This window comes from Trachypithecus francoisi, unplaced genomic scaffold (assembly GCF_009764315.1).
Source record: "Trachypithecus francoisi isolate TF-2019V2 unplaced genomic scaffold, Tfra_2.0 Contig01474, whole genome shotgun sequence".
Taxonomy (NCBI): domain Eukaryota; kingdom Metazoa; phylum Chordata; class Mammalia; order Primates; family Cercopithecidae; genus Trachypithecus; species Trachypithecus francoisi.
The window spans coordinates 8,929,585-8,953,092 of record NW_022681435.1 but is presented as its reverse complement, the minus strand read 5'-3'; the positions used below and the strand labels follow the sequence as shown (position 1 = coordinate 8,953,092).

The window sequence follows — 23,508 nt, the reverse complement described above, 5'->3', positions numbered from 1 at the left end:
GAAAAGAAAAGAAAAGAAAAGCTGTAAGATCAGCTAATTATACTGTTTACCATTCAGTTAATTTCACATTTCATTCAATGTAGGTTAATGGATGTTTTTCTCTTAAAAAAAAAAATCAGAAATATCTGATAACCCCAATATTCCATCCATTCTTTCCAAACCCAAGCTAGTGTGACTGTCTCCAAGACACATCTGGCTGCTGAGACAAAAGCAGATACTTGTAAATACTTGTAAATTTCATATTTATTATAACAAAAATTATGACATGTCCATTTGTGCATTCTGCTTGAGTGTAACTCTGGGTATGTAAATGGCCTAATGGGGCACTATACAGCCATGCTGATTGTGGCAGCAGTAAGGAACACAGTCAGAAATGGTCTGTCAAAGTGGAGACGCTGGGACAGGGAGGAAAACGGGTTTAGGGCCTTTGGGTGCAGGCTCTTGTGCAGTGGCCTAAGATCCACTTCCTCTGGACAGAAATGCTGCAGCTGCTCAGCCTCCTCATTCAGTGAAGTGAGGGTGAGTTGGGAGGCAGGCAGGCTCCTCAGAGGGGAGGGGGAGGGGAAACGTCAGTTACCTGGGCTGTGTCCTCACACCAAGACTACAAAACATCTTAAGCCTCACTATACAACACTGAGCTATTTACAATAGAAATTCTCAATCGCTGTTCTCTCAGAGAAAATTAGTGAATCCCAGTGACTTAAGTCACCTGACAGAGTAAAGCAACTCCTAGGAGTTAGTCTCCATATTCTACAAATGTCTATTATTTTCAAGACCCAAAAAAAAAAAAAAAAAAAAAAACACCTTTTCCCCGCAAAGAAATACAGAATTACAATATTATTAAATCATTTAGCAACAGCAGCCTGCCTTGCCTTCCAAACAAACAAAACAACAAAAAGCCATTTTAAAAAATAGCACATTATCATTAACTGTTTCTCTGTAATATATTAAACCTTTTGCTCTTTGTCTTTACATATCTGATATGTTAGGGGGAGAAGTTAACAAATGTAAATCATATTGGTAAAGCATCACTAGAAGAAAGTGGTGATTTTTAAAAAAATAACCCAAAGAAAGAGAACCTACAGATTAGCTGCGACGACAGGTTGGGAACAGTGTCCGGGGGAAGGACGTGGAGTAAAACCCCTGGTTTAATGTGAGCCTGAGAGACTCTTGCAACTTGGTATTTTGTGGTTAGTTTATTTGTTAAATAGCTCGGCTGGGTCATAGTGGCGTGTCGTAATAATCTGGCAGCTGGTCCAGTTGGTAGTGCCGCGGCAGCTGCGGCTGGAGCTGAGGTGGCGGTGGTGGCTGCTGCTGCTGCTGTTGCTCCTGGTGATGCTTCATGATTTCTTTGACCTCCTCTTCCAGCTCTGGGGGTATGATAAACTGATCATCGGGATCTGGCTGAGCCGGGGCAGCAAAATAGCCTCCAGGCTTTCGAAGAGGTGCATCTGTAGCCACCTCTATCACATTGTGGCTCCTTTCCTGGGGCGCAACAGAGCCATTGGCCCTCCGGCGCCCAATGGTCCCAACGGCAGAGAAGTCTGCCTTCCTGGGCAGACCCGGCTCATCCTCGTTGGCACTGATGACAATGCCCTCGTCGCTGGCCTCTGCTGGCACCTGAAGCAGGTGCTGCTGTTTCTCCTTCTCCTTGGCCCGGCTGCAGTGGATGTCCACCTCCACCTCCACCCGGCTGCCATTGGTGAAGACGCCCTCGATGGGCTCCTCATCGTCACTGTCAAGGCCGTTGTCGGAGAAGGCGCTAGAGAACGTGGCGCTGGACAGCTGGCGCTGGAAGGAGTTGGACAGACAGACGGGGTGCAGCATGCAGCGCTGCTCACTGGGGTAGGCCGGGCTGTTTTCGCTTAGGGCTCCGGGTGGGGGCTCATCGGAGGCCGTGGACCCCACCTCACTGCTCATCTCGGAAGTGGAGAGCTCACTGCTGATCTCGGAAGCCATGCCGCTGCTGGAGGATGGCACGCCCAGCCCATCTGAGGGCCGATCCTTGATCACCATGTTCACTGAGGGAGGGAAGATGCCAGGGCTGGGTGGTGGCACGGCCCCACTGGCGCTGAGCTCGCAGCAGCAGAAGCTGTCCTCGGTGACACTGAGCTGCACCACCACAGCGCTGATGCTGTCGTGGCAGCCGTAGCTCTGGGCCAGGGTACACAGCTTCTTGGCAGCAGCCAGGGCGTCGGGAACATTGCGCACGGCCTCCACGGCCTCCTCGACGGACAGGCTATCCCACAACCCCTTACTGCCTAGGATGAAGAACTCATCCTGGGGGGTCAGGAGCACGGACTGCACGTGGGGGCGAGGCATCACACTGGGGTGGAGGAAGGTGTAGCCCAGGATGCGCGTGGACTCAGTCACTCCGTTCACCTTGCCATCCTGGAAGAACAAGGGTTTGCAAACAGATGGTTAATACAGAGCACCTGCGGCAACTGTGCAGGTTCCCCGCGGGTCCTTCGACTGTCTCGACTGTAGGACCACAGAGAAGTGCTGTGTGGCCCACAGAGGAAAGAAGGGCTCATTCTCTAGTGAGTAGTTAATGTGCACCTGTCATCAGAAACCCCAGGTAGTAGGCCTGGGCAGGTAAGGAGCAGTAGGGACAAAAGGAAAAGATTTTGGTTATGTGTGTTACTGGGACCCCATTCACACTAGGTCACAAGTCCTGCTGTTTATCTAAAGCAAGCCATCATCTAGCCTTACACACAGCAAGCACAGCTGGCCAGCTCCTCCTATAAACGTGGGTTTACATCTTCCCTCCCTCAGTGAACATGGTGATCAAGGATCGGCCCTCAGACGGGCTGGGTGTAGGAAGACTCTGAGGTAGGAAGAGTCTTTCTGATAGAAGCCAGTCCTGAGCAAAGACACATGAGGCAGGCATATATCAAGACAATGCTCCTGAATCTTCCATTGCTCTCCATGATCACAAGTGGCAGTAGTGTCCAAAAGTCCAGAGAGGACTTGAAAGTACTTAAGAGGTGGAGAAAACCTTGGCATGACTAGGTGAGGAAGAATGCTCCTGTCAGGAGAACAGATGCTAAAGAAGAAATGCCAATTCTTACAACTTCCTAGAACTTGATTTCCTGTTGACCAATGGAGAAGGCAAGATCTGCTGGCTTTAGTTCAGCTGTGTGCATGCTATTTAAATCAGTTACCAAAGTGCCAGACCACCTGCCAATAAAAATATATTTTTTTCCATGTGTACCTGCTTTGTTCTTTATTCTTCAAATTTTGAGATTCTAAGGTCCATGACATATCTCTACATGCTCTAGTTTTAACACCTCTTTCCAGGAAAGGCTTCATTAGAACAAATCCCTGTCTGGGATGAGCAAGTGTTCCTTCCAGAGAACATCCATTTCCTTTCCAGTCCTACCACTTTCCTTTATTTGGGATTTGGCAAGGTGTGTGCTTGTCCTAGGGATGTCTTTCCCAGCTTTTCACACAACTTTGCCACACCACACTTACAAGCAGATAAGCATTCCTATTAGTAAAATTAGTAAGATGGGCTTCAAGCACAACCTTAAACTGCCTTGATTCTACTGACATAATCTGTCCCCAAAGCATGGAATTTGGCAGAAACTGTTCTTGCTGTTCTGCCCATCCCTTTAGATTTCTCTCCATCAGAAACAATGGTTTTGTGATTCATGAGCACTGAAGCTTCCAACATGGGCTCCAGGAGTTCTGCTCCATTCGCTAATTCATCAAAGTGTTGGTCATTTGCCCTGTGCCTGAAAAAATGACATGGGCAGACAGCAGTGACCTGCAGATAAACATCTACCTTCAAGAAGTTTCCCGTCTTACATTGTTGATAAAACCCACAGAACCATGTACAGTTTGAGGTGGACTCTGGTGAAAGCTTATAGTCCAGTAGAGAAAAAAGACTGATTCCACATAGGCTTTGATGAAGGCCTTAAGAAATAGAAACACTCAAGCTATACATGGGATTCTGTGCAAATGAGTCTGTGTGAATTTGTTCTCAGTCTATTCTTGGAGCAGAGAGGATGAACATGGATGGCAGACACTGTGTTAGGGAGCAGAAGACAGTCTAATGTGGACAGAATGCACTGAATTCAACTTTAGTTCAACATTATGCCAAACACAATTGAAGGTAAATGATTTCAGCGGCCTACATGAATCAGGTTTGCACGTCAGACTTCTCTTGTTTTCCGTGCCTCGCCTCTTCCCCGCTTTTGTTTGCATTGCTTAATACTCAACAATGAGGTTTTGTTTTGTATTGTATTTTACTTCTCTACCTTGAGACACGTCCTCCAAACACACACACCACAGTCCGGGCTGTGGGGACTGCCCTGTGCATTGTGGGGTGTTGGGCGGCATTGTCCCAGCAGCGCTGTAGGATGCTCAGTGGCCTCAAGCCACTGCATGCCAATCGCACTCTCCACCCCAACTGTGATGACCAAAAATGTCTCCATATGCTGCCAAACGTCTTGTGGGGAAGCAAACTGCCCCTAGTTGAGCACTGCTCACTGTGTACTCAAATGGGACGTGAGACATGAACCAAAATAACAACTACTTACACTTATATAGACCTTCATAGTTTACAAGTTGTACCAACCTTGTAAGATAGGACAGACACATGATTATTCCCACTTTACAGATGAGAAAACTGAGGCTTACAGAGGTTTAAAGGTTACAGCCTGCAAGTGGCAGAGCTAAGATATGAAAACTAGTAGTGTGATGTCAGGGATAGAGCCCTCAACCACCAAAGCAGCCCTCTGTAGAGTGGCTGCCAACAAGGAAAGGGATCGTGCCCATGAAGCACGCAGCACAGTGCCTGATGCAGAGAGGCAACTGACAAGCATACGTCATAATGTAAGACATTTGCTTTGTGATACTATGGATTTGGAATTCTAATGCTGAACCGACTTCAAAAGTGTTCTTTGAAGGCAAATGTTCCCTAGCTAGTTTCTGCTGTGATCTGGTCTCCTCTCCTCTCCACTATCCTGCGGAAAACCCCTCTTTTCTCACCTCAGTGATAATGGCCTTGTGCTGTTTAATCCTCTTCAGCTCTTCTTCACAGCTCATGATGTAAGATCTGGACAGAGGCAATGGCTTTCCATTTCGACAGAGAACTGTTTGGCACTTGCCCACATTAGCAGAGGTCAAGGTGAAGGATCCTCCTGGGTCCACAGGGTCATGCTTGATATGACAAAGGACAGCGGCACCGCCAAGCTTCTGCCCAGCAGTTCCAAGTTTCCTGGAATCCGAAGAGAGGGGGTGACACTCAAACACAGTCCATTAGTGCCAGTTCTGCAAATTCAACACAAAGACCGCACCACTGGACAGGGCCAGGAAGGAGACAGCTGGGGATTCCACTCCACTTCCTTCATCAAAGCACACACTGCTCTGCCTCTTTGATGAAAAGAGCCCCGGAATCTGACACCACACACATCCACACAGAGAGGCTCACAATTGGGTGACAGTGTCACTGTACCATGAAAAGCCACAGGTGCTGCTCTGGAAGGCAGATGCCCTTGGGCTGCTGTATACAGCCTGTTACCCTCGTCAACCACACTGCCCTATCAGCACACTCCAAAGACAGCAGGAAAATGACTTCTCTCTCCATCTGCTTCTCTAAATTCCCTCTGTCCACAGGAGAGGAACATTGAAAAAACCATGTACATAAGAGCAGGTATAAACACCCTACCCCACTGACAGGCACACGTCAGAAAAACCTGACAACCCTCTCCCCCTTATAAGGATGTTTGTTGGTAGGAGCCTTTAAGTATTGGAGTGTTCATGTTCCTGCCCTATATAGTAAAGACTTTCCGGCCCAGTACCATCTATTCTAGAAAACTCATAGAAAGGACATTCTAGTAATCGAATACCAAGTGCTTGTGATTTATCTTTTTAATCATGACAATTAATCCACAGACTTACCAAATACAGGAAGCACCTGCAAATTCTGAAAATCAAAAATCAAAAACCCCTCTTACAAAGCTACTTATTCTGGCAGATTATCAAGGGAGAGAAACAGCAGAGAGGGACAAAAGACCATGACTGCTCCCATGGCCTCATGAACTCCTATGGCAAGCCCCACAAATGGTAACACCACCCAGGCCCCTGCTGTTCCTGAGTGGTACAGGAGCAAGAAAGTTAAGAAAAACAGCCTCCTGTTTTACAAGGCCAGACCCTAAGGTACTGTCTGCTACTATCACGTGTAAGGTAAGCAACTGGCAAGAGGAGCAGTGGAAACCAGGGCTGCCTACCTGCATGCATTAGGAAATCCTGCACAAAGACCAGTTCCCCTAAGGACCCAAAGCTCACCACACAACCCATACCCTCGTAACAGATAGGGAAAATCAGAGAAATGCAAAAGACCCTGGAGAAGGGCCGACAGTTTAGGTTCCTAAACTCCAACTTTCAGGTATTTGGCTCTAGACCTTTCCAAGGCAGCTCCATTTTCTCCCTTTCCTAGGCACAGCGATTCGTAAAAAGTATAGCAAGTAATCCGAGACTGGGGTTCTCAGTGTTTAATTCTTATCCAGTGCTTGAGGGTGCATAAAAAGCAGACCTCTTGGGGGTTGTGAAGGGATGTGTTTGTGCTTTGGTCTGTGTGTACATGTGTATGTGTGTGCATATGATACATGCTAGATGTTTTTCTAGAACAAAAGGGTGGTAAAACCAGGAAAGCTGATGTGCCTGCTAGTTAGAACATCCTCTGGAGTCTTACAACCCGAGGTCAGGTCCTGGCTGCACTTACCTACTAGCCCGTAGGCACTGTGCTTCACCTCTCTGTACATCACTTTCAGTAACATTAACCAGCTAACTGGTAACAATTTATGACACATAAGGTAAAATTTAGAACAATGACTGGTACATATTAAGGACTTGCTGGATATTAGTCATTATTGTTCAATTGCTAATTGTACATGCTCACTGAGAATCTGAAAGTCAGAGGTGACTGTAGCAGCAAGAACCACCCCAGGCTTGCCTCCACCAAGCTCTCAGAGAGGAACCATTTGAGATGTAGGTATCACTGTAAATGCTGCCCTGAACACTCCGCCCCAGACACTTCTTCTACCCCCCTAACAAAGCTACTTGCTCTGCCAGAATATCAAGGGAGAGAAAGAGCAGATAAGGACAAAAGACCATGACTGCTCTCATGACCTCAAGTACCAGTACGCTGATCACTCCTGAGTCCCACATGAGCGAGTCTGCAGTACAATATTTACAGACAGGCAATTCCATTATCACCTAGAAAGCCATGAAGGTGATAAGAATGAACAATTCTTTGAATGAGGGAATCCTCACTCATCTAAGAGTTACAAACAATATTCCACAACTTCTACAGCAACCTAAAACTCTGCTGCTGGTGGAAACTCCAGGCTATTATGGCCTAGGATTCTGCCAGTAACACTGTCTTGAACATTTAATAAGGGGGAAAACAAAATATAAAGAATGATTTAACTCCTGAGCTAAAATCTGACCATCTTGATTTAACAAAGGTTTGCACTACCTCAAACCAGTGACAGTATTTCATAAGGGCCAAGAAACTAGGATAGAAATGGTCCATTTCAAAGAGAGGTCCCCACACCAGAAAGTCTAAAAAGCCTCCAGAGCTCACATGATTTGGGAGGAGAAATGGCATTGCAAACAATCTGATGAAAATCTGCAATCAATAAAGGCCAGTGAGGTCCAGTTCTCAGAGAAACTAATTCCTTGTCATTGTCGGAGCCTTCCACAAAGTTATATGAACATCAGTATGTCTCAAACTGGAGCACCATTCCTGATGCCTGGGCAACACCAAACTTGCCTGAATGCATCTTGGTACTCATAGTCAAAACACAGAGGATAAACACTCAAAGAGCAAAACAACATATAGCAGGTAAGCAGGAACTCTGAGTTTTACCTCTGCATGACAATGAATGTATTGACCATGTATTCTTCTTCATTTTTTGTTTTTTGCAGCTCTTCAGCCAAAATGTCACTCATGGTGCACTGGAGAAGGTAGGGCACCTCCACATTCCGGTCTCCATCAAACACACCGTAGAGGGCTTCACGGTTGTCACAGAAGTTATTCACCGACAGGGCTGCGACACACAACCTGCAAGGCAACCACACCTCTGTGCTGAGTCCACTCATCCTCCTGCTCCAGGCCCAGTCCAGTGCTTATTTATTTCAAGATTTCCCTATCTCAGTTTTGTCTCTTTCTTCATGACTCCAGATAGATTAAGGGCAGGTAAACTGACTCCAGCTAATTTCTATCAGCAAATTTTGATTAGCAGAGAAGGATGAGCACAAATTATGCTTCACACATGCCTTCCTACGTGCTTCTCTTCTGATGAGTTTATTTTTAAATGTCAGTGACAGAAGGGGAAAAAGAGTCATGGGAAATAAGAGAAGATTAGGAATCCGTATCTACACATTCATTCAATAAGCAGTTATTAAGGAGAATCTCCACATCCAGCCAAAACAGACAATGAAAACACTGGGAAAAATAGACGAAACCTATATGAAAAGCATGTACAAATATAGAAAAAGCCTCAAATGACTTTACAAAAGTTATTTTTATTTATTTATTTTTTTTGAGACAGGGTCTCCCTCTATCACCTAGGCTGGAGTGCAGTAGTGTGATCTCGGCTCACTGCAGTCTCCACTTCTAGGGTTCAAGCGATTCTCCCACCTTAGCCTCCTGAGTAGGTAGGACTACAGGAGTATACCACCACGCCCAGCTAATTTTTGTATTTTTAGTAGAGATGGGATTTCACCATGTTGGTCAGGCTGGTCTCCAACTCCTGAGCTTAAGCAATCTGCCAGCCTCAGCCTCCCAAAGTGCTGGGATTACAGGTGTGAGCCACTATGCCCAGTCTTCAAATGACTTTTTTAAAAGGCAGGAAAAACAAACAAACAAACCCCAACTGGACAGTAAGAGCACAGGTCAGTGATCCTGGAGAGAGTCTGCTTCCCGCCCAGCTTTCTCCTGGGGAAGCGTCCAGGCTGCAGCACAGGGAGGAAGACCCAGGTGAAGGCTGTGGTCTGTGCATTTAGGAGACAGAGCCAGGGGCTGAAGGAGGACAAGGTGACCAGAGTCTCCAGTCAGTGCACTGGAGGAGGCCAGTGGTTCCCCACACCTGTGGAAAATCTGGAGACTTTCTCCACCCCAAACTCAAAAGAATCAAACTGTTTCCAAGTAGTAAGTGTGTCCCAGAAACTGTCCAAAATAAAACAGAGAGAAAAAAAAAAAAAGACTGGAAACAAAAAATAAGGCCAGGACATTAGTGAGTGGCAGGATAACTTCAAACAGCCTAATATACTACAGGGAATTGGAGTCTTCAAAAGAAGAGACAGAAAACACTTTTCAGGAGTTAATGGCTGAAAACATTTCAAGTAAGAAGAAAATTATAAACCTACAGATACTGCAAGCAAGAGAAACATGAAAAAGACTTAACTGAGACACATTAAAATCAAATTGCTAGAAACCAGGAACAAAGGCAGGAGGTAGAGTGGGGAAACCAGGATGTGCCCAACAGCAGGCTTCTCCCTGGAAACCTGGTAGGAGACAGTGGAGCAACATCTTGAAGGTACCAATGGAAAACAACTAGAAAACAACCTACATTTCTAAGCCAGTACAAACAGCTATGAAAAGTTAAGGGGAAATAAAGACATTTCCAGATGCACAAATAAAAGCATTTACCACCAGCAGGCTGGCACTAAAGAAATGGAAAAGGTAATCCTTAAGGCAGAAGAAAATGATCCCAGATGGAAATCCGGACCTGTACAAAAGAATGAAGCACAACGATAATGAAGAAGCACAATGATAATGACAGCCAGGTGAGTCAACAGAAACATTTCCTTATGGTTTAAAAAAAAATTTTTTTTTGAGATGGAGTCTCACTCTGTCACCCAGGCTGGAGTGCAGTGGTGTGATCTTGGTTCACTGCAATCTCCGCCTCCCGGGTTCAAGTGATTCTCCTGCCTCAGCCTCCCGAGTAGCTGGGATTACAGGCACTCGCCACCATGCCCAACTAATTTTTGTATTTTTTATAGAGACAGCATTTCACCATGTTGGCCAGATTGGTCTCATACTCCTGACCTCGAGTGATCCGCCCACCTCGGCCTCTCAAAATGCTGGGATTATAGGCATGAGCCACTGTGCCCAGCCTCATTTTCTTATTTTAAAAATCACCTTAGAACAGTGATTCTCAACAGAATATTCAATAATATTCTAATAATTATTGGGAGGCAACAATAAATAATTATCTGGTTCAAAATGTCAATGGTATTAAAGTTGAGAAACATTGCTTTAGAAAATAACTAAAGTAAAAATAATAGTAATGTACTCTGGAGGTTATAACATAGATAGAAGCAGAACATATGACAACAACAGCATAAAGGCCAGGACAGGAGAAGAAGTACATATTTGCAAGGTTCTTATATGTGAAATGACATTACCACTACTTGAAGGTAAACAGTGGTAAGTTAAAGATCATACTATAAACGCTAAACAAACCACACATGTACACACAGAGAAGCATGGTAGAGTAAGAATGAATAAAGATAAAATCAAATCATAAATAATTCAAAAGAATGAAGAAAAAGGAAAAAGGAAATAAAGAACAAACGGCACAAATAGAAAACAATAGTAAGGTGGAAGGTTTAAACCTAACCATATCAATAATTTCATTAAATATAAAGGCCTTAACACTACCCAAAAGACAAAAAATTCAGACTGAATAAAAAAACAAGACCTAATTATATGCTGCCTATAAGAAATCCATTTTAAATATGAGACAAATAGGTTAAAAGTAAAAGGATTTTTTTTAAAGGTATACCATGCTAACATTAATTCAAAAAAAGTTGAAATGGCTATGTTAGATTCAGACAAAGTATATTTCAGAATAAAGAATATTACAGGAATAAAGAGAGTCATCATGATAAAGGGGTCAGTTCATCAAGAGGCTACATCATTCTAAATGTTTACATACTTAACAGAGCTTCAAGATGCATGAAGCAAAAACTGATAGAGCTACAAGGAGAAACAGACAAATCCATCTTCATAGCCTCTCAATCATCAACAGAATAAGTAGACAGAAAATTGGTAGGAACCTTGAGCAACAATATCAACCAACTTGAGTTAACTGGCACCACACCTGAAAAAAATTGCTATTTTTTTTTTTTTAAATGCACACAGAACTTTTACCAAGATAGGTAAGATTCTGGACAAAAAATCAAGTCCAAATAAGTTTACAGGATTCAAGTCATACAAAGCATGTTCTCCAACAATATTAGCGAAATTGCTTAGAAAGAAATTTACAACTCTAAATGCTTGTATTACAGAATTAGAGGTCTCAAATCAATAATCTAAGCTTCCATTTAAAGAAACTAGAAAAAGCAGTACATAACAAACCCAAAGCAAGAAGAAAGGGAATCATAAAAATAAGAAAAGCAGTTGACTGTGGTAGCTCACACCTGTAATCTCAGCACTTTGAGAGGCCCAGGCAGGAAGATTGCTTGAGGCTAGGAGTTTAAGGCCAGTCTAGGCAACAGAACAACACTCTCAAAAACAACAACAACAACAACAACAACAACAAACCCTTAAAACATAAGATATGTGGAACAGAAAAATTATAGAGAAAAATCAATAAAACAAAAAAAATCTAGTTCTTTGAGAATATCAATAAAATTGATAAACCAAATCAAACTGATCAGAAAAAAGAAAACACAAATTACCAATATTAGGAATGAGAGAGGGGAGGCATATCTCTACAGATTCTACAGATTTTAAAAGCATAATAATGGGCTGGGCATGGTGGCTCATGCCTGTAATCCCAGCACTTTGGGAGGCTGAGGCAGGCAGACCATTTGAGGTCAGGAGTTCGAGAACAGCCTGGTCAACATGGTGAAACTCCGTCTCTACTAAAAATATAAACAATTAGCTGGGCATGGTGGCACACGCCGACAGTCCCAGCTACTCAGGAGGCTGAGGCAGAAGAATTGCGTGAACCCAGAAGGGAGAGGCTGCAGTGAGCCGAGATTGTGCCACTGCACTCCAGCCTTGGTGACAGAGTGAGACTCCGTCTCAAAAAAAAAAAAAAAAAAAAAGCATAATGTCAATACATTCAATACATTTGAAAACTAGATAAAGCAGACAAATTCCTTGAAAGACACAAATTACCAAAGTTTGTTCAAGAAGAAGAAAGAGATAATTCTATTTAAAGAAACTGTAGGTTTAAAAAAAAAATCCAGGCACAGATGGCTTCACTGGTGAATTCTTTTAAATATTTAAGAAGGATATATTACCAACTCTATACAAACTCCTCCAGAAAACTCAAGATGAGGAAGCACTTCCCAACTCATTCTATGAGGCCAGCATTACCCTGATACCAAAATCAAAGACATCACAAGAGAGCTACAGACCAATATCAACCATGGAATATAGACATCCTCAACAAATTAACAGCAAATCTAACCCAGCAGCATGTAAGAAATATAATACTTCAGGCCAGGTGTGGTAGCTTGCGCCTGTAATCCCAGAACTTTGGGAGGCCGAGGAGGGAGGATAACTTGAGGTCAGGAGTTCGAGATCAGCCTGACCAACATGCAGAAACCCCGTCTCTACTAAAAATACAAAATTAGCCAGATATAGTGGTGCAGGCCTGAAATCCTAGCTACTCAGGAGGCTGAGGCAGGAGAATCGCTTGAACCTGGGAGGTGGAGGTTGCGGTGAACCGAGATTGCGCCATTGCACTCCAACCTGGGCAACAAGAGTGAAATCTGTCTCAAAAAAAAAGAAAAAAAAAAAAAAGATACTACATTGTGACCAAGTGAATTTACACTTGGAATGCAACGTGTATTTAACATTTTAAAATCAATCAATGTAATTAAGCACATCAACAGACTGAAGAAGAAAAAAAAACCATACAGTCATCTCAATTGACACAGAAAACGCCTATGACAAAATGTGTTATCTGTTTATTATAAAAACTAAGATTTCATTATAAAATCTTAGCAAACTCTGTATAGAAGAGAATTAACTTGATAAAGGGTGTCTATAAAAATACCTAGAGCTAACATCACATTTGATTGTGAATGAACAAGTTTTCACCAAAGAATGTATATGGATGATAAATAAACACATGAAAAGAGTAGGGAAATGCAAATTAAAACCACAATGAGATATTATTATTAAAATGGAAAAAACAACAGCAACCTAACAATAACACCTGCTGGTAAGGATGTGTAGCTACTGGAACTCTTAAGACATTGCTGTTGGGAGTGCAAAATGACACAGGCACTTTGGAAACAGTTTGGCAGTTTCTTCCAAAGTAAATATACACTTACCATATGACCCAGCAATCCTTATCCCTAGGCATTTATCCAAGAGAAATGAAAACAAGCATTCATACAAAAACCTGTATGTAACTGTTTGCAAAGTGTGGCATTTTCATTTGCAACTGCTAAAAACTTGAAACAATCTAAACATCCTTCAAATGGTGAATGGGTAAAACAAAAACAAACCATAAAATGTCCATGCAATGGAATGCGACTAGGAATAAAAAGCAATGAAAAGAAACCAACTACTGACACATGCAACAGTACAAATGAATCTCAAATGCATTATGTGATGGGAAGAAGTCAGACTGAGAAGGCCATATACTATATAATTCCCGTTTATATGACATTCTGGAAAAGGCAAAATCAATGAGATAAAAAACAGATCAGGAGTTGCCAAGGACAGGGGTTGGGGAGAATAACTGACAAAAAGGGGCATGGGGTAAATTTTGGTAGGTGACGAAACTGGTCTATACCCTGTAGTGGTGGTTACACACGATGATATTCTTTCACCAAAACTTGCAGAACTGTACATTAAAAAGGGTGAATTTTACTGAATATAGAGTATACCTTCTTACATATATAAATAAAAAGAAAAAAATTATTAAGCACCTGCTATGTATCATAGCTACATACCAGATATATAAACTTAAAAATATAATCCCTCCCTTTAAGGAGTTTAGGGATAAATAATAATAGTAATGACCATTATAATCAATAATATTAGTAGTTAACACTTAAATAGGGTTTATTATATGGCACACATTGTTCTAAGTATGTCATACATATTAACTCACGTGATCCTATAACACCACCATGAGAATGGTAGTTTTTTCTTATTTCTTATTTTAGCTAAAGAGAGACTGAGAAACTGCTCATGGTCACACAGCAAGAAAGTATAGAACTCAGGTGCAAAGCCAGGCAGTCTGGCTTCTATCTCAATATTTTGAAATTCTTGCCTCTATTTATTAAGAAAAACAAGTTATCCAAAATTATAAGGCAATTAGTGGCAAAGTTAAATTTTAAAGTCATTTTATTCCGTCTTCCTTCTATAGGCTCCCCTTGCTAGCTGGAATGAGGCAGTATAAAAGAGGAAAAAAAAAATACAGTAATGTAGTTTTTTTTTTTCTCTTTCTTTTTTCTTAAGTACAGTGGTGATCATTCTCAGCATTTCTTTTCTGGTGAGGCTTCCTGTTTGGTTTTTAATCTAAAGAAGAGGCTAGGCTGGGAGTAGTGGCTCATATCTGTAATTCCAGCACTTTGGGAGGCTGAGGCAGGTGGATCACCTGAGGTCAGGAGTTCAAGACTGGCCTGGCCAACATGGTGAAACCGCATTTCTACTAAAAATACAAAAATTAGTCAGGCATGGTAGCGGGTGCCTGTAATCCCAGGTACTTGGGAGGCTGAGGCAGGAGAATCACTTGAACCCAGGAGGTGGAAGTTGCAGTGAGCCGAGATTGCGTCACTGCACTCCAGCCTGGGCAACATGAGTGAAACTCCATCTCCAAAAAAAAAAAAAAAAAAAGAAAAAGAAAAAGAGGCTAATTATCCAACTGTAGCTCCCTCTTGGGTTTCCCCAAAGGAGGAAGAGATGTCTACTGAGATTTGGAGAGAGGACAACCACAGTTTTCCCCTTCTTTCAAGGTGTCAAGCAGCAAACTGCTTGTTTAAATGACCATTGACAACGCAAACAAAGTAAAAACAAAACAAAAAACACCAAAAAAAGCAAACAAAAAGCTCTCGAGAAACCTTTATTGGCAGAACCAAAGGGTAAAAAAAGCAACGGGAAATATCAAGTGAGGGCAAAGCATAGCCTGGGACTATTGGGATGCTGTCCATTTTCTATTTCTTATATTTATTTATTTAGATCTTTCAATGACTCTTCATTTTTTATTTCTGGATGCAGGTGGTGGTCTGAAGGTGTGTTCACTTTAGAACAATTCAAAGGGTTGTAGTGCACTTTGCTATCCACAAATTGTACTATGTGACACAATTGTGGAAGGGGGAATTATGCCGAAAAGCCCACCCAGATCTACTTGGTTACTTGCTCCATTAAGACACATTGAGTAGATAACAGATATTAATATACAGAGATATTAAAAACTAATCTTAGATTTCACATTAGTGTTCAGAAATGAGCAGTTTCACATACTGGTGTTTGTAAGGAAGACATAAAAGATCCTTTGATCTAAAAAGTAATGATCTCCAGAAAGAAACTTTGAGTGCGCTAAAGAATATACGAATTCCCTTCTGCCCCAACACAATGACATACTGTGCAAAGTCCATGGAAATCAGGGAGTAGCTGGAGCCCAGGCAGAACTAAGGCACACCTCCTCAGGTTATTCTGCCTTTTCTGAGCAAAGAGAACAGAGTTGTTAACTCTTCTCTAGAGAGCACAAGGCTAAATGACACCTTAGGGAAAAGATCAATGTGTCAGAACCAGGATTTGAGTTGATGCTGTTTTCTGTCCCAAAGAAAAGCAGGCAGAATGGCAGCAACAATTCCAAACCTTTTATTTGCCATGAAGAGTATTCAGCTAGTCGGTGGTTCTGAAGCCTAGACACATATTAGAATCACCTGGGGGAGATTTTAAAACATTCTGATTTAATGAGTCTAGGTTGGGAGACTTTTAAAAAATTTTCTTTACCTTACTGATTCTAATGTGTGCCCAGGGTTGAATACTAGTGTTAGCTATTATTAGATCTACCTCCACTTTCTGTTCTTCCCCTACTTTCAGACTTCTGTGTTCTTATACCTCAGCTAATTAAATTATGACCATTCTAATTTATAGGATTCTTTACCTGTCTAGGTACTAATTATTAGCACCTCTTCATATAATACAAGCAAGCCTGAAAAGCCTGGTTACATTTTTCAGGAAAAATCAACATCTGTATCTAAGAGAGGGGAGGGTGGGGAAAATGGAAAAGAAAAAGATATTAAGATGGACAAGTCCCAGTGGCAAGACAAGCAGATGACATTACAGGCAATGGACATCAAACTCCTGCCAATCTAATTTAGATTGTAAAAATAGCTCCATAGTCAATAACATGAGTGATCTTAAATATGCACAATTAAGCTACTTCTCCTTTAACACTATCTCTGTTTTGCTTGGTAAACAAGCGTCAGAGAAAGATAAAGGGGCTTTTCAAAGGAGCAGGGATGCATTTCAATACCTAGGCCTTTTCCAAACACTGGAGTCTTACATAGATATAATGTGTCAGTTACCTTGTATCCTAGCAACGACTCCTACTAAGGGAGACTATGTGATTCCAAACAGGGCCTTCCCTTAATGTTCAAACATAAGTCATGAAGGAGCCTCACTCTGGGGAAACTTGGAATACTCAAAAGAAATTTTACATGAGAAAAGTGTGTGCTACAGCACTGAGTTTCTTTCTACCCAACTAAAGGAGTGAGACAGGCAGGAGGCAGTTCTTCCTCAGAAGTTTCATCTGACTTACTTGTTTTTTACCCCCGAAGCTTCAGTGTAACCATGACTCCATACAGCTGGGGCTCCAGAAGCGTCTCCTGTAGAAGGCTGATCAATCTTGAAACAGCGGATATTACTAACAAGAGAAACAGGGAGAGAACAGGAATCATTAAAACCAAATGTGTGCAAATTGCTATCTTTATCCGAGAAATAAAAAAAATACCTGTTAAACACTCTGTACTTACCATTTCTTACTGTGTTTAATGTGTCTGAAATACTTATCAGCAACAAGAACCAGCTACTCATTGTAATGAAAACCAAGGGGCATACATACCGAGCATGAAAATTACTTTTAATGAGCATCATAAAGCAGCTATTAGAGACTTTCACACATTCTACATTAGATGACTGCTCTCTCCTGGGAATGACAAGGACAGCTCTCAGCCTTGGCATGAGAAAACAAAACTTAAGGATTAGGATGGGTGTATTCTTACACCATGAATACTCAGAAAGAACAATAACAAAACACCTAAGCCACAATTATAGTGCATTTAGATGATGTGAGAGGGTTCTGCAATATTCATCTCCAAATCCAATTTCTGTCCATATAACCCCTCCAAATATTATCACAGACTTGCAGTTCCCTGGAGCTTCCAATACTCTCCTCACGGGTACAGCCAAGTATGCTAAGACTAATATCATAAAATAAAACATATACATAAAATTACAAAGTAAATGAGGGGTATGTAATAAATTACAAGTTAACTGTATGTATTTAAACTGGGAGATTTCTTACCTCACCTCAGCCCTCATATGCCATAATGGATCCAACAGGACCCAAGACAGAAATACTAAAGGGATAAATTCTCAAATAGCGTTTCTTAAAAATCAGCCTCGCCGGGTGCAGTGGCTCATGCCTGTAATCCCAGCACTTTGGGAGGCCAAGGCAGGTGGATCACCTGAGGTCGCGAGTTCCAGATCAGCCTGACCAACATGGAGAAACCCCGTCTCTACTAAAAATACAAAAAATTGGCCGGGCATGGTGGTGCATGCTTGTAATTCCAGCTACGCAGGAGGCTGAGGCAGGAGAATCGCTTGAACTCGGGAGGCAGAGGTTGTGGTGAGCCAAGATTGTGCCACTGCACTCCAGCCTGGGCAACAAGAGCAAAACTCTGTCTCAAAATAAAAATAAAAATAAAATAAATAAAAATCAGCCTCTAGAAAGCATTCTGTGCCCCTAAACAGGAAGTCATTAACAGATGTAAAGTAGTCTGTTAAAAGGCTGGCTACCACAAGGTGAAATAAGTCCTCTTACTCGTAAATTGCCACTAAGTTTCCCCCTCATTATTATTTAAACAAGAGAAAAAGTATATGTACTATCTGTTGACAACTGAAGCAACACCTACATAGTTTTGGTCATAACCACAAGAATTAAAATTATCTGTTGGTACTCATTACTCCCAAATCTAACAAATACTATATATCTTTCCTAAGAACCAGTTAAAGCTTTAAAAAGTAAATCAATATCTACCTAGTATTCCCTTTGAATCTAGAAATAACTGGTGGCAATTTTTCTGAAATTTAAAAATATATGGTTAAAGAAAAGTTTCTACTCTCAATTACTAGCAAACATTTACTTTCCATCTTATCCTGAAAAACATAAATCTAGTGTCAATAGAAAATTCCCAAATCAAGTTAATACTTTGTTTTACAATAAGCCTAGAGCTAAATCTTTTTTTCAAAGTTTTCAATTCTATAAATAAAAGAGACATTAACAAAAAAAGGGACAGTTCTCCATTATCTGCTCTCCATATGATCTGGTATTCAATTTTATCCATCTAAAACAGTACGCAATACAATAGGTTTCTTAAGACATATCCTAAGGCTCTTAGATACCATCCTGAAGTCTCGGGAAAAGTGAAGGCTCATTTATAAAGGCATTTATAATTTTTACAGAACACAAAGTCTTCAGAGAAATAATTCAATTTCCTAACCTGAATATTAAAGGAAAAAAAAAAAAATAACTCTTAACTGCCCCCTCTCCCCAGCACACAAATAATTCTTTCTAGTGAAGCAGCAATTTCTCTTCTCTGTCTAGCTGAACACAGTGCGGCTGAGCAGCTATCTGAAGTGAACTGAATGCTGACTCTTGTATATCGTTATTTTTTGAGATGGAGTTTTGCTCTTGTTGCCCAGGCTGGAGTGCAATAGCGTAACACGGCTCTCTGCAACCTCCACGTCCCAGGTTCAAGCGACTCTCCTGCCTCAGCCTCCCGAGTAGCTGGGATTACAGGCATGCGCCACCTTGTCTGCCAATTTTTTTGTATTTAGTAGAGACGGGGTTTCATCACGTTGGTCAGGCTGGTCTCAAACTCCTGACCTCAGGTGATTTACCCACCTCGGCCTCCCAAAGTGCTGGGATTACAGGCGTGAGCCACTGTGCCCGGCCATCTTGTATATCTTTAAATGAGTCAGAGAGAATTCTGTGAACCACAGCTCAATCTCACAGAAGAGTCCTCATATGCACTTACCCGGCTCACATAAAACAAATAAACCAACCCTCTAAAAGTGCAAATAATATACGGAAAATCTTCCAAGTCATTAAGAATCCACAACCTTCCAGATGTTAAACAGAAGGTAACGTTTTAAGAATATGACAGTGTTTTGCTATAGGACACTTTGGTCTGAGTACGTGAATATTTTAAAAAGCTTGATACAGTACGGCAACTGCTTTTAAGAAGAGTGTAATACCAAATTACGGTCCTTCAGCAGCACCAGTTTGAGGGGGAAAATGTTATTCAAGTATTTTATTTTGTATTTACTTGATATATTAATAAGTTTGAACATATTTTCATGTAACTATTTGTACTGCTTCTGTTAAATGTTAATGTCCTTTGTTTATTTTCTGTTTGAGTACTCTTCTTGTAAGTACTTATCTTATAAGAACACTTTATAGTAAGCATATTAAAGCTTTTATCATATTTTTCTTCCCAGTTTGTCATTTGTCATTTGTATTTATTCTTGAGAGTTTCTGAAATAGGACATAGACATTTAACACTTTAATGTCTAAAAAGTATATTTACATGTAAATATATGCAATGTAAATATTGAAACCAATCTACATGTACTGATTTCTTGCCACTTACTCCCTTCATTTCTTGGCCTAAAAAGTCTTTTTCTAACTTGTGAAGATATTCATATGATTTCTTATTACTTTTGAAAATCATTTAATTTTACAGATTCAACTATTTCAGCTGGAGTTTGATGTGATATAAGAATGCAACTTTAATTTTCCTCTAAGTGGCTACTTCCATTTATTAACACATTTTGGTGCAATTATTTTTAAATTTTATTTGTAAAGGATGCTCAAAAATTTCTGTATCCTACATGTAAAAAATACTCAACAGCTATCTGTTTAAAGATGACCTATTTTGATAATCCATTATTTTCTTGAATTTAAAAAGCACCTTAAAGATCATGTAGGCTATTTTTTTTCTCATAGGTCTGGACAGATGGAGGGGGTTAGGCCAAGGTTTCATACACGTGATCAACAATGGAGAGAGCCTCGTTCTCTATGCCTTCCTCAAGACACTCAGGCAGTGTTTTTCAACTATGCATCAAAATTAATTTTCTCATCAAGTACTTAAAATGCCAACAAATTAGGCACTAATTAGGCCAACTCGATCCAGGAATCACTTTAAGTGCTTTTCAAACTTTGGTTTGCACTACAGCCTAGGATAGTATTAATGGACCATTCACCAAATATCTACTGTTTTTTACTGATTTTCCTAAAATAATGGAAAATGACTTTCAGCAACAAATATTCCAACATTGAATAAACATATATGGCATGCATAATGACTAATGCATGACAATGTTTAAAACTGATCTACCACAACAAATTCTAAAAATTCAGAAAAGTTTAAAGAAGAAAATAAACACTACCCATAATACTATTATCCAGAGAAAAACACTGCTTTAACTTTTGTTATATATCCTTTTAGGCATTTTCTAGGTGTGTGTATGCATATACATGTACATATGCCCAATGCACATAAATTTATATTGCAAAAATTGAATTATACTATAAAACTTCTTTGTTAATTTTATTAATATTTTCACTTAATATATTGTAAAGATCTTTTGAGTTAGTGATATAGCTCTAAATAATTTTAAATGGCTTTGTAATACTCAATTGTGGAACATTATTTATTTCTTAATAGACATTTAGAGTTCTATGATGAACATTCTTATTAAGATATCTTTCCTACTACAGACCTTTAAGGTTTTACACAGAAAACTCCAACCACTCATTCTTTATCAATATCAAGAATGAAACAGCATCAATGAACTCTTTCCCATACCGTGAAGATCTAACTGCTGGTAGGATCTAACTACTCCACATCCTCAGTCTTATTTAAAAAAACCTGGATTTCAGTGCCACACTGTTAGTTTTCCCTACATCTTTTAAAAAATCCTTCCTTAACATTTGCATTAACTGTCACAACCACGTTATCAGTGACTACTGAGATTTAAGTTACATCTTGGTTGGTCATTGCTTCCCTGCATCTTGTATATATATCCTGTTATGTGTGTTAACACAGCTAACAAGTCAATGATGCTTCATGTTTTGTTTCCCATTTTCACTGAGATATGAAGCCCACTGCCAGTGGACAACGATGGGGAGACAGTGCTTTACAGAGCACTTACTTCAGTAGTTCCAGGCTTTTGTGATCGAGGACAAGGCGAGGGTTTCCAGTCAGGTCTAGCTCCTGCAGTTTGGGAGGCAGGTTTGCTGCTAATGTGACTTCGCTTAGCTCATTACAGCTCAGATCCACACACTGAAAAAGGAGCAAGCACAAACAAGAAAGAGATGGTCTAGAGAAGTTCTTCATGGAGTTCTGTACTCCTACCCTTTGCATGCAAAGCAGTCTGATCATTCATTATAATATACTAGACAAATGTGGAAAAGGAGGCTTATCTGTTACTTTGCCATAAACATTTAAAATAGATTTTGCTAAATGCAAAAAAAAATTTTTTTAAATTTTCTTTGAATAACACAGAAAATCCATGTTCTTTATTCTTCTCATATTTTCCACTGAAGTTTAAAATCAAGCATTAACTAAAAAATCCTAATAGATTTTCTTATTGCTCACAAAATCTCCATGCCATGAGAACTACAGCTCAAACATTAAAATGAACTTTAAAGGAATTTCTTAAAACAAAACTAAAAACAAAGAAGGCTGGGTACAGAGGCTCACGCCTGTAATCCCAGCACTTTGGGAGGCCGAGTTGGGTGGATCACTTGAGGTCAGGAGTTCAAGACCAGCCTGGCCAACATGGTGAAACCCCATCTCACCAGGTGGTGGCACATGCCTGTAATCCCATCTATTCAAGGTGGTTGACACATGAGAATTGCTTGAATCCAGGAGGTGCGCAGGGCGCAGTGGCTCACGCCTGTAATCCCAGCACTTTGGGAGGCCGAGACAGGCAGATTACCTGAGATCAGGAGTTCGAGATCAGCCTGGGCAACATGGTGAAACCCCGTCTCTACTAAAAATACAAAATTAGCCGGGCGTGGTGGCACATGCCTGTAATCCCATTGCACTCCAGCCTGGGCAACAACGGTAGATCGCCATCTCACCAAAAAAAAAAAAAAAAAAGATTCTGGGAAGTTCAGGTTGCAGTGACCAGAGACTACGCCACTGCACTCCAGCCTGGGAGACAGAGCAAGACCCTGTCTCAAAAAAACAAAACAGAAAACAAACAAAAACAAAAAAACAAGCAAAGAAAAGAACATGCAAAATGAGGAAAAGGCAGGTAAAACACACTCAAAATGAGAAGATATTTCAAAAGAAGCTGAATAAGAAATTAGCAAAAGCTACACGAGCAGGTAAACCTGCCTAATTTGTGTCAAAACCAGGGGCTGAGTCAAGTATGGATCCTGCCCTCAAGGCATCAACATCTGGACTCTCCAACAGGTCCTGCCTAATTTAACTTGAAAGAAAAATCACAAAAGGGTCATGGTGATTACAACAAAAATCAGGTTTTACCTGTAAGTGGAAATGATACCTCCTTTCTCACAAAACTGATGTAAAACTTAATTAAGGTGTACTGTAAAAAGCGGGGCTGCCTTGTGTTCAGGGAGCAGGGAACCTAGGTGGAGAAGGCTCACCATACGCAAGAGAAATGGAGTGGTCAGCGCTCTAGATATGAGAATGCAGAACCTATAGGTTCAATAGTATGGGGTGGAGAGCATTCAATTATCTGACTGAATTAGTACCTTATTGTAAGTTTCAAAAGTGCTTACAGAAATGATCAAAAAGGGAATTGTTTTGTTCTCTCTTCAGTCCTTTAAAAAAAAGGGAGGAGGGAGATTATACTCAAGAACTTCAAGATCTTAAAAGTAGACAAAATCTTCCTTCTATCTGGAAAAATTCTCAAAGAACTTGAATCTAGTATGGATTGGGGAAGGGTAGAGATTGGGTAAAATAAAAACCTGTATTTCTGGATAAATATATTTTCAATAGACTTCAAACAACACAATGCTTTCACACAAAATGTTTCATACTGTTGCTTCCAAATAATAGCAATAAAAAATTATATTGCCATTGTAAATAATCATATTTTATTATGAGAGCATTATAACCACATTATCCATAAAAAGCTGAGCAAAAAGAAAAGCTCAGAAAACACATCCTTAAATCTACCACCCTAACACAACCAGGGTTAGCATTCTGTTTTTTTTGTTTTGTTTTTTAGCATTCTGTTTTTTTTTT

General features: G+C 40.7%; 1 protein-coding gene across 1 annotated transcript in view; it reads right to left on the bottom strand.

Annotated features, from left to right (window-relative positions):
- Positions 1–225: 225 nt before the first annotated feature.
- Positions 226–23,508, bottom strand: part of PHLPP1 (PH domain and leucine rich repeat protein phosphatase 1) — a 270,198-nt gene continuing 246,915 nt past the window's right edge. The window contains exons 13-17 of the mRNA XM_033239200.1: positions 21,440–21,570; positions 16,761–16,865; positions 7,880–8,074; positions 4,996–5,224; positions 226–2,391 (exon numbers count right to left, since the gene is read on the bottom strand). Coding sequence (XP_033095091.1) covers positions 1,222–2,391; positions 4,996–5,224; positions 7,880–8,074; positions 16,761–16,865; positions 21,440–21,570 — 1,830 coding nt within the window. The 3' untranslated portion in view covers positions 226–1,221. The remainder of the gene's footprint in view (positions 2,392–4,995; positions 5,225–7,879; positions 8,075–16,760; positions 16,866–21,439; positions 21,571–23,508) is intronic.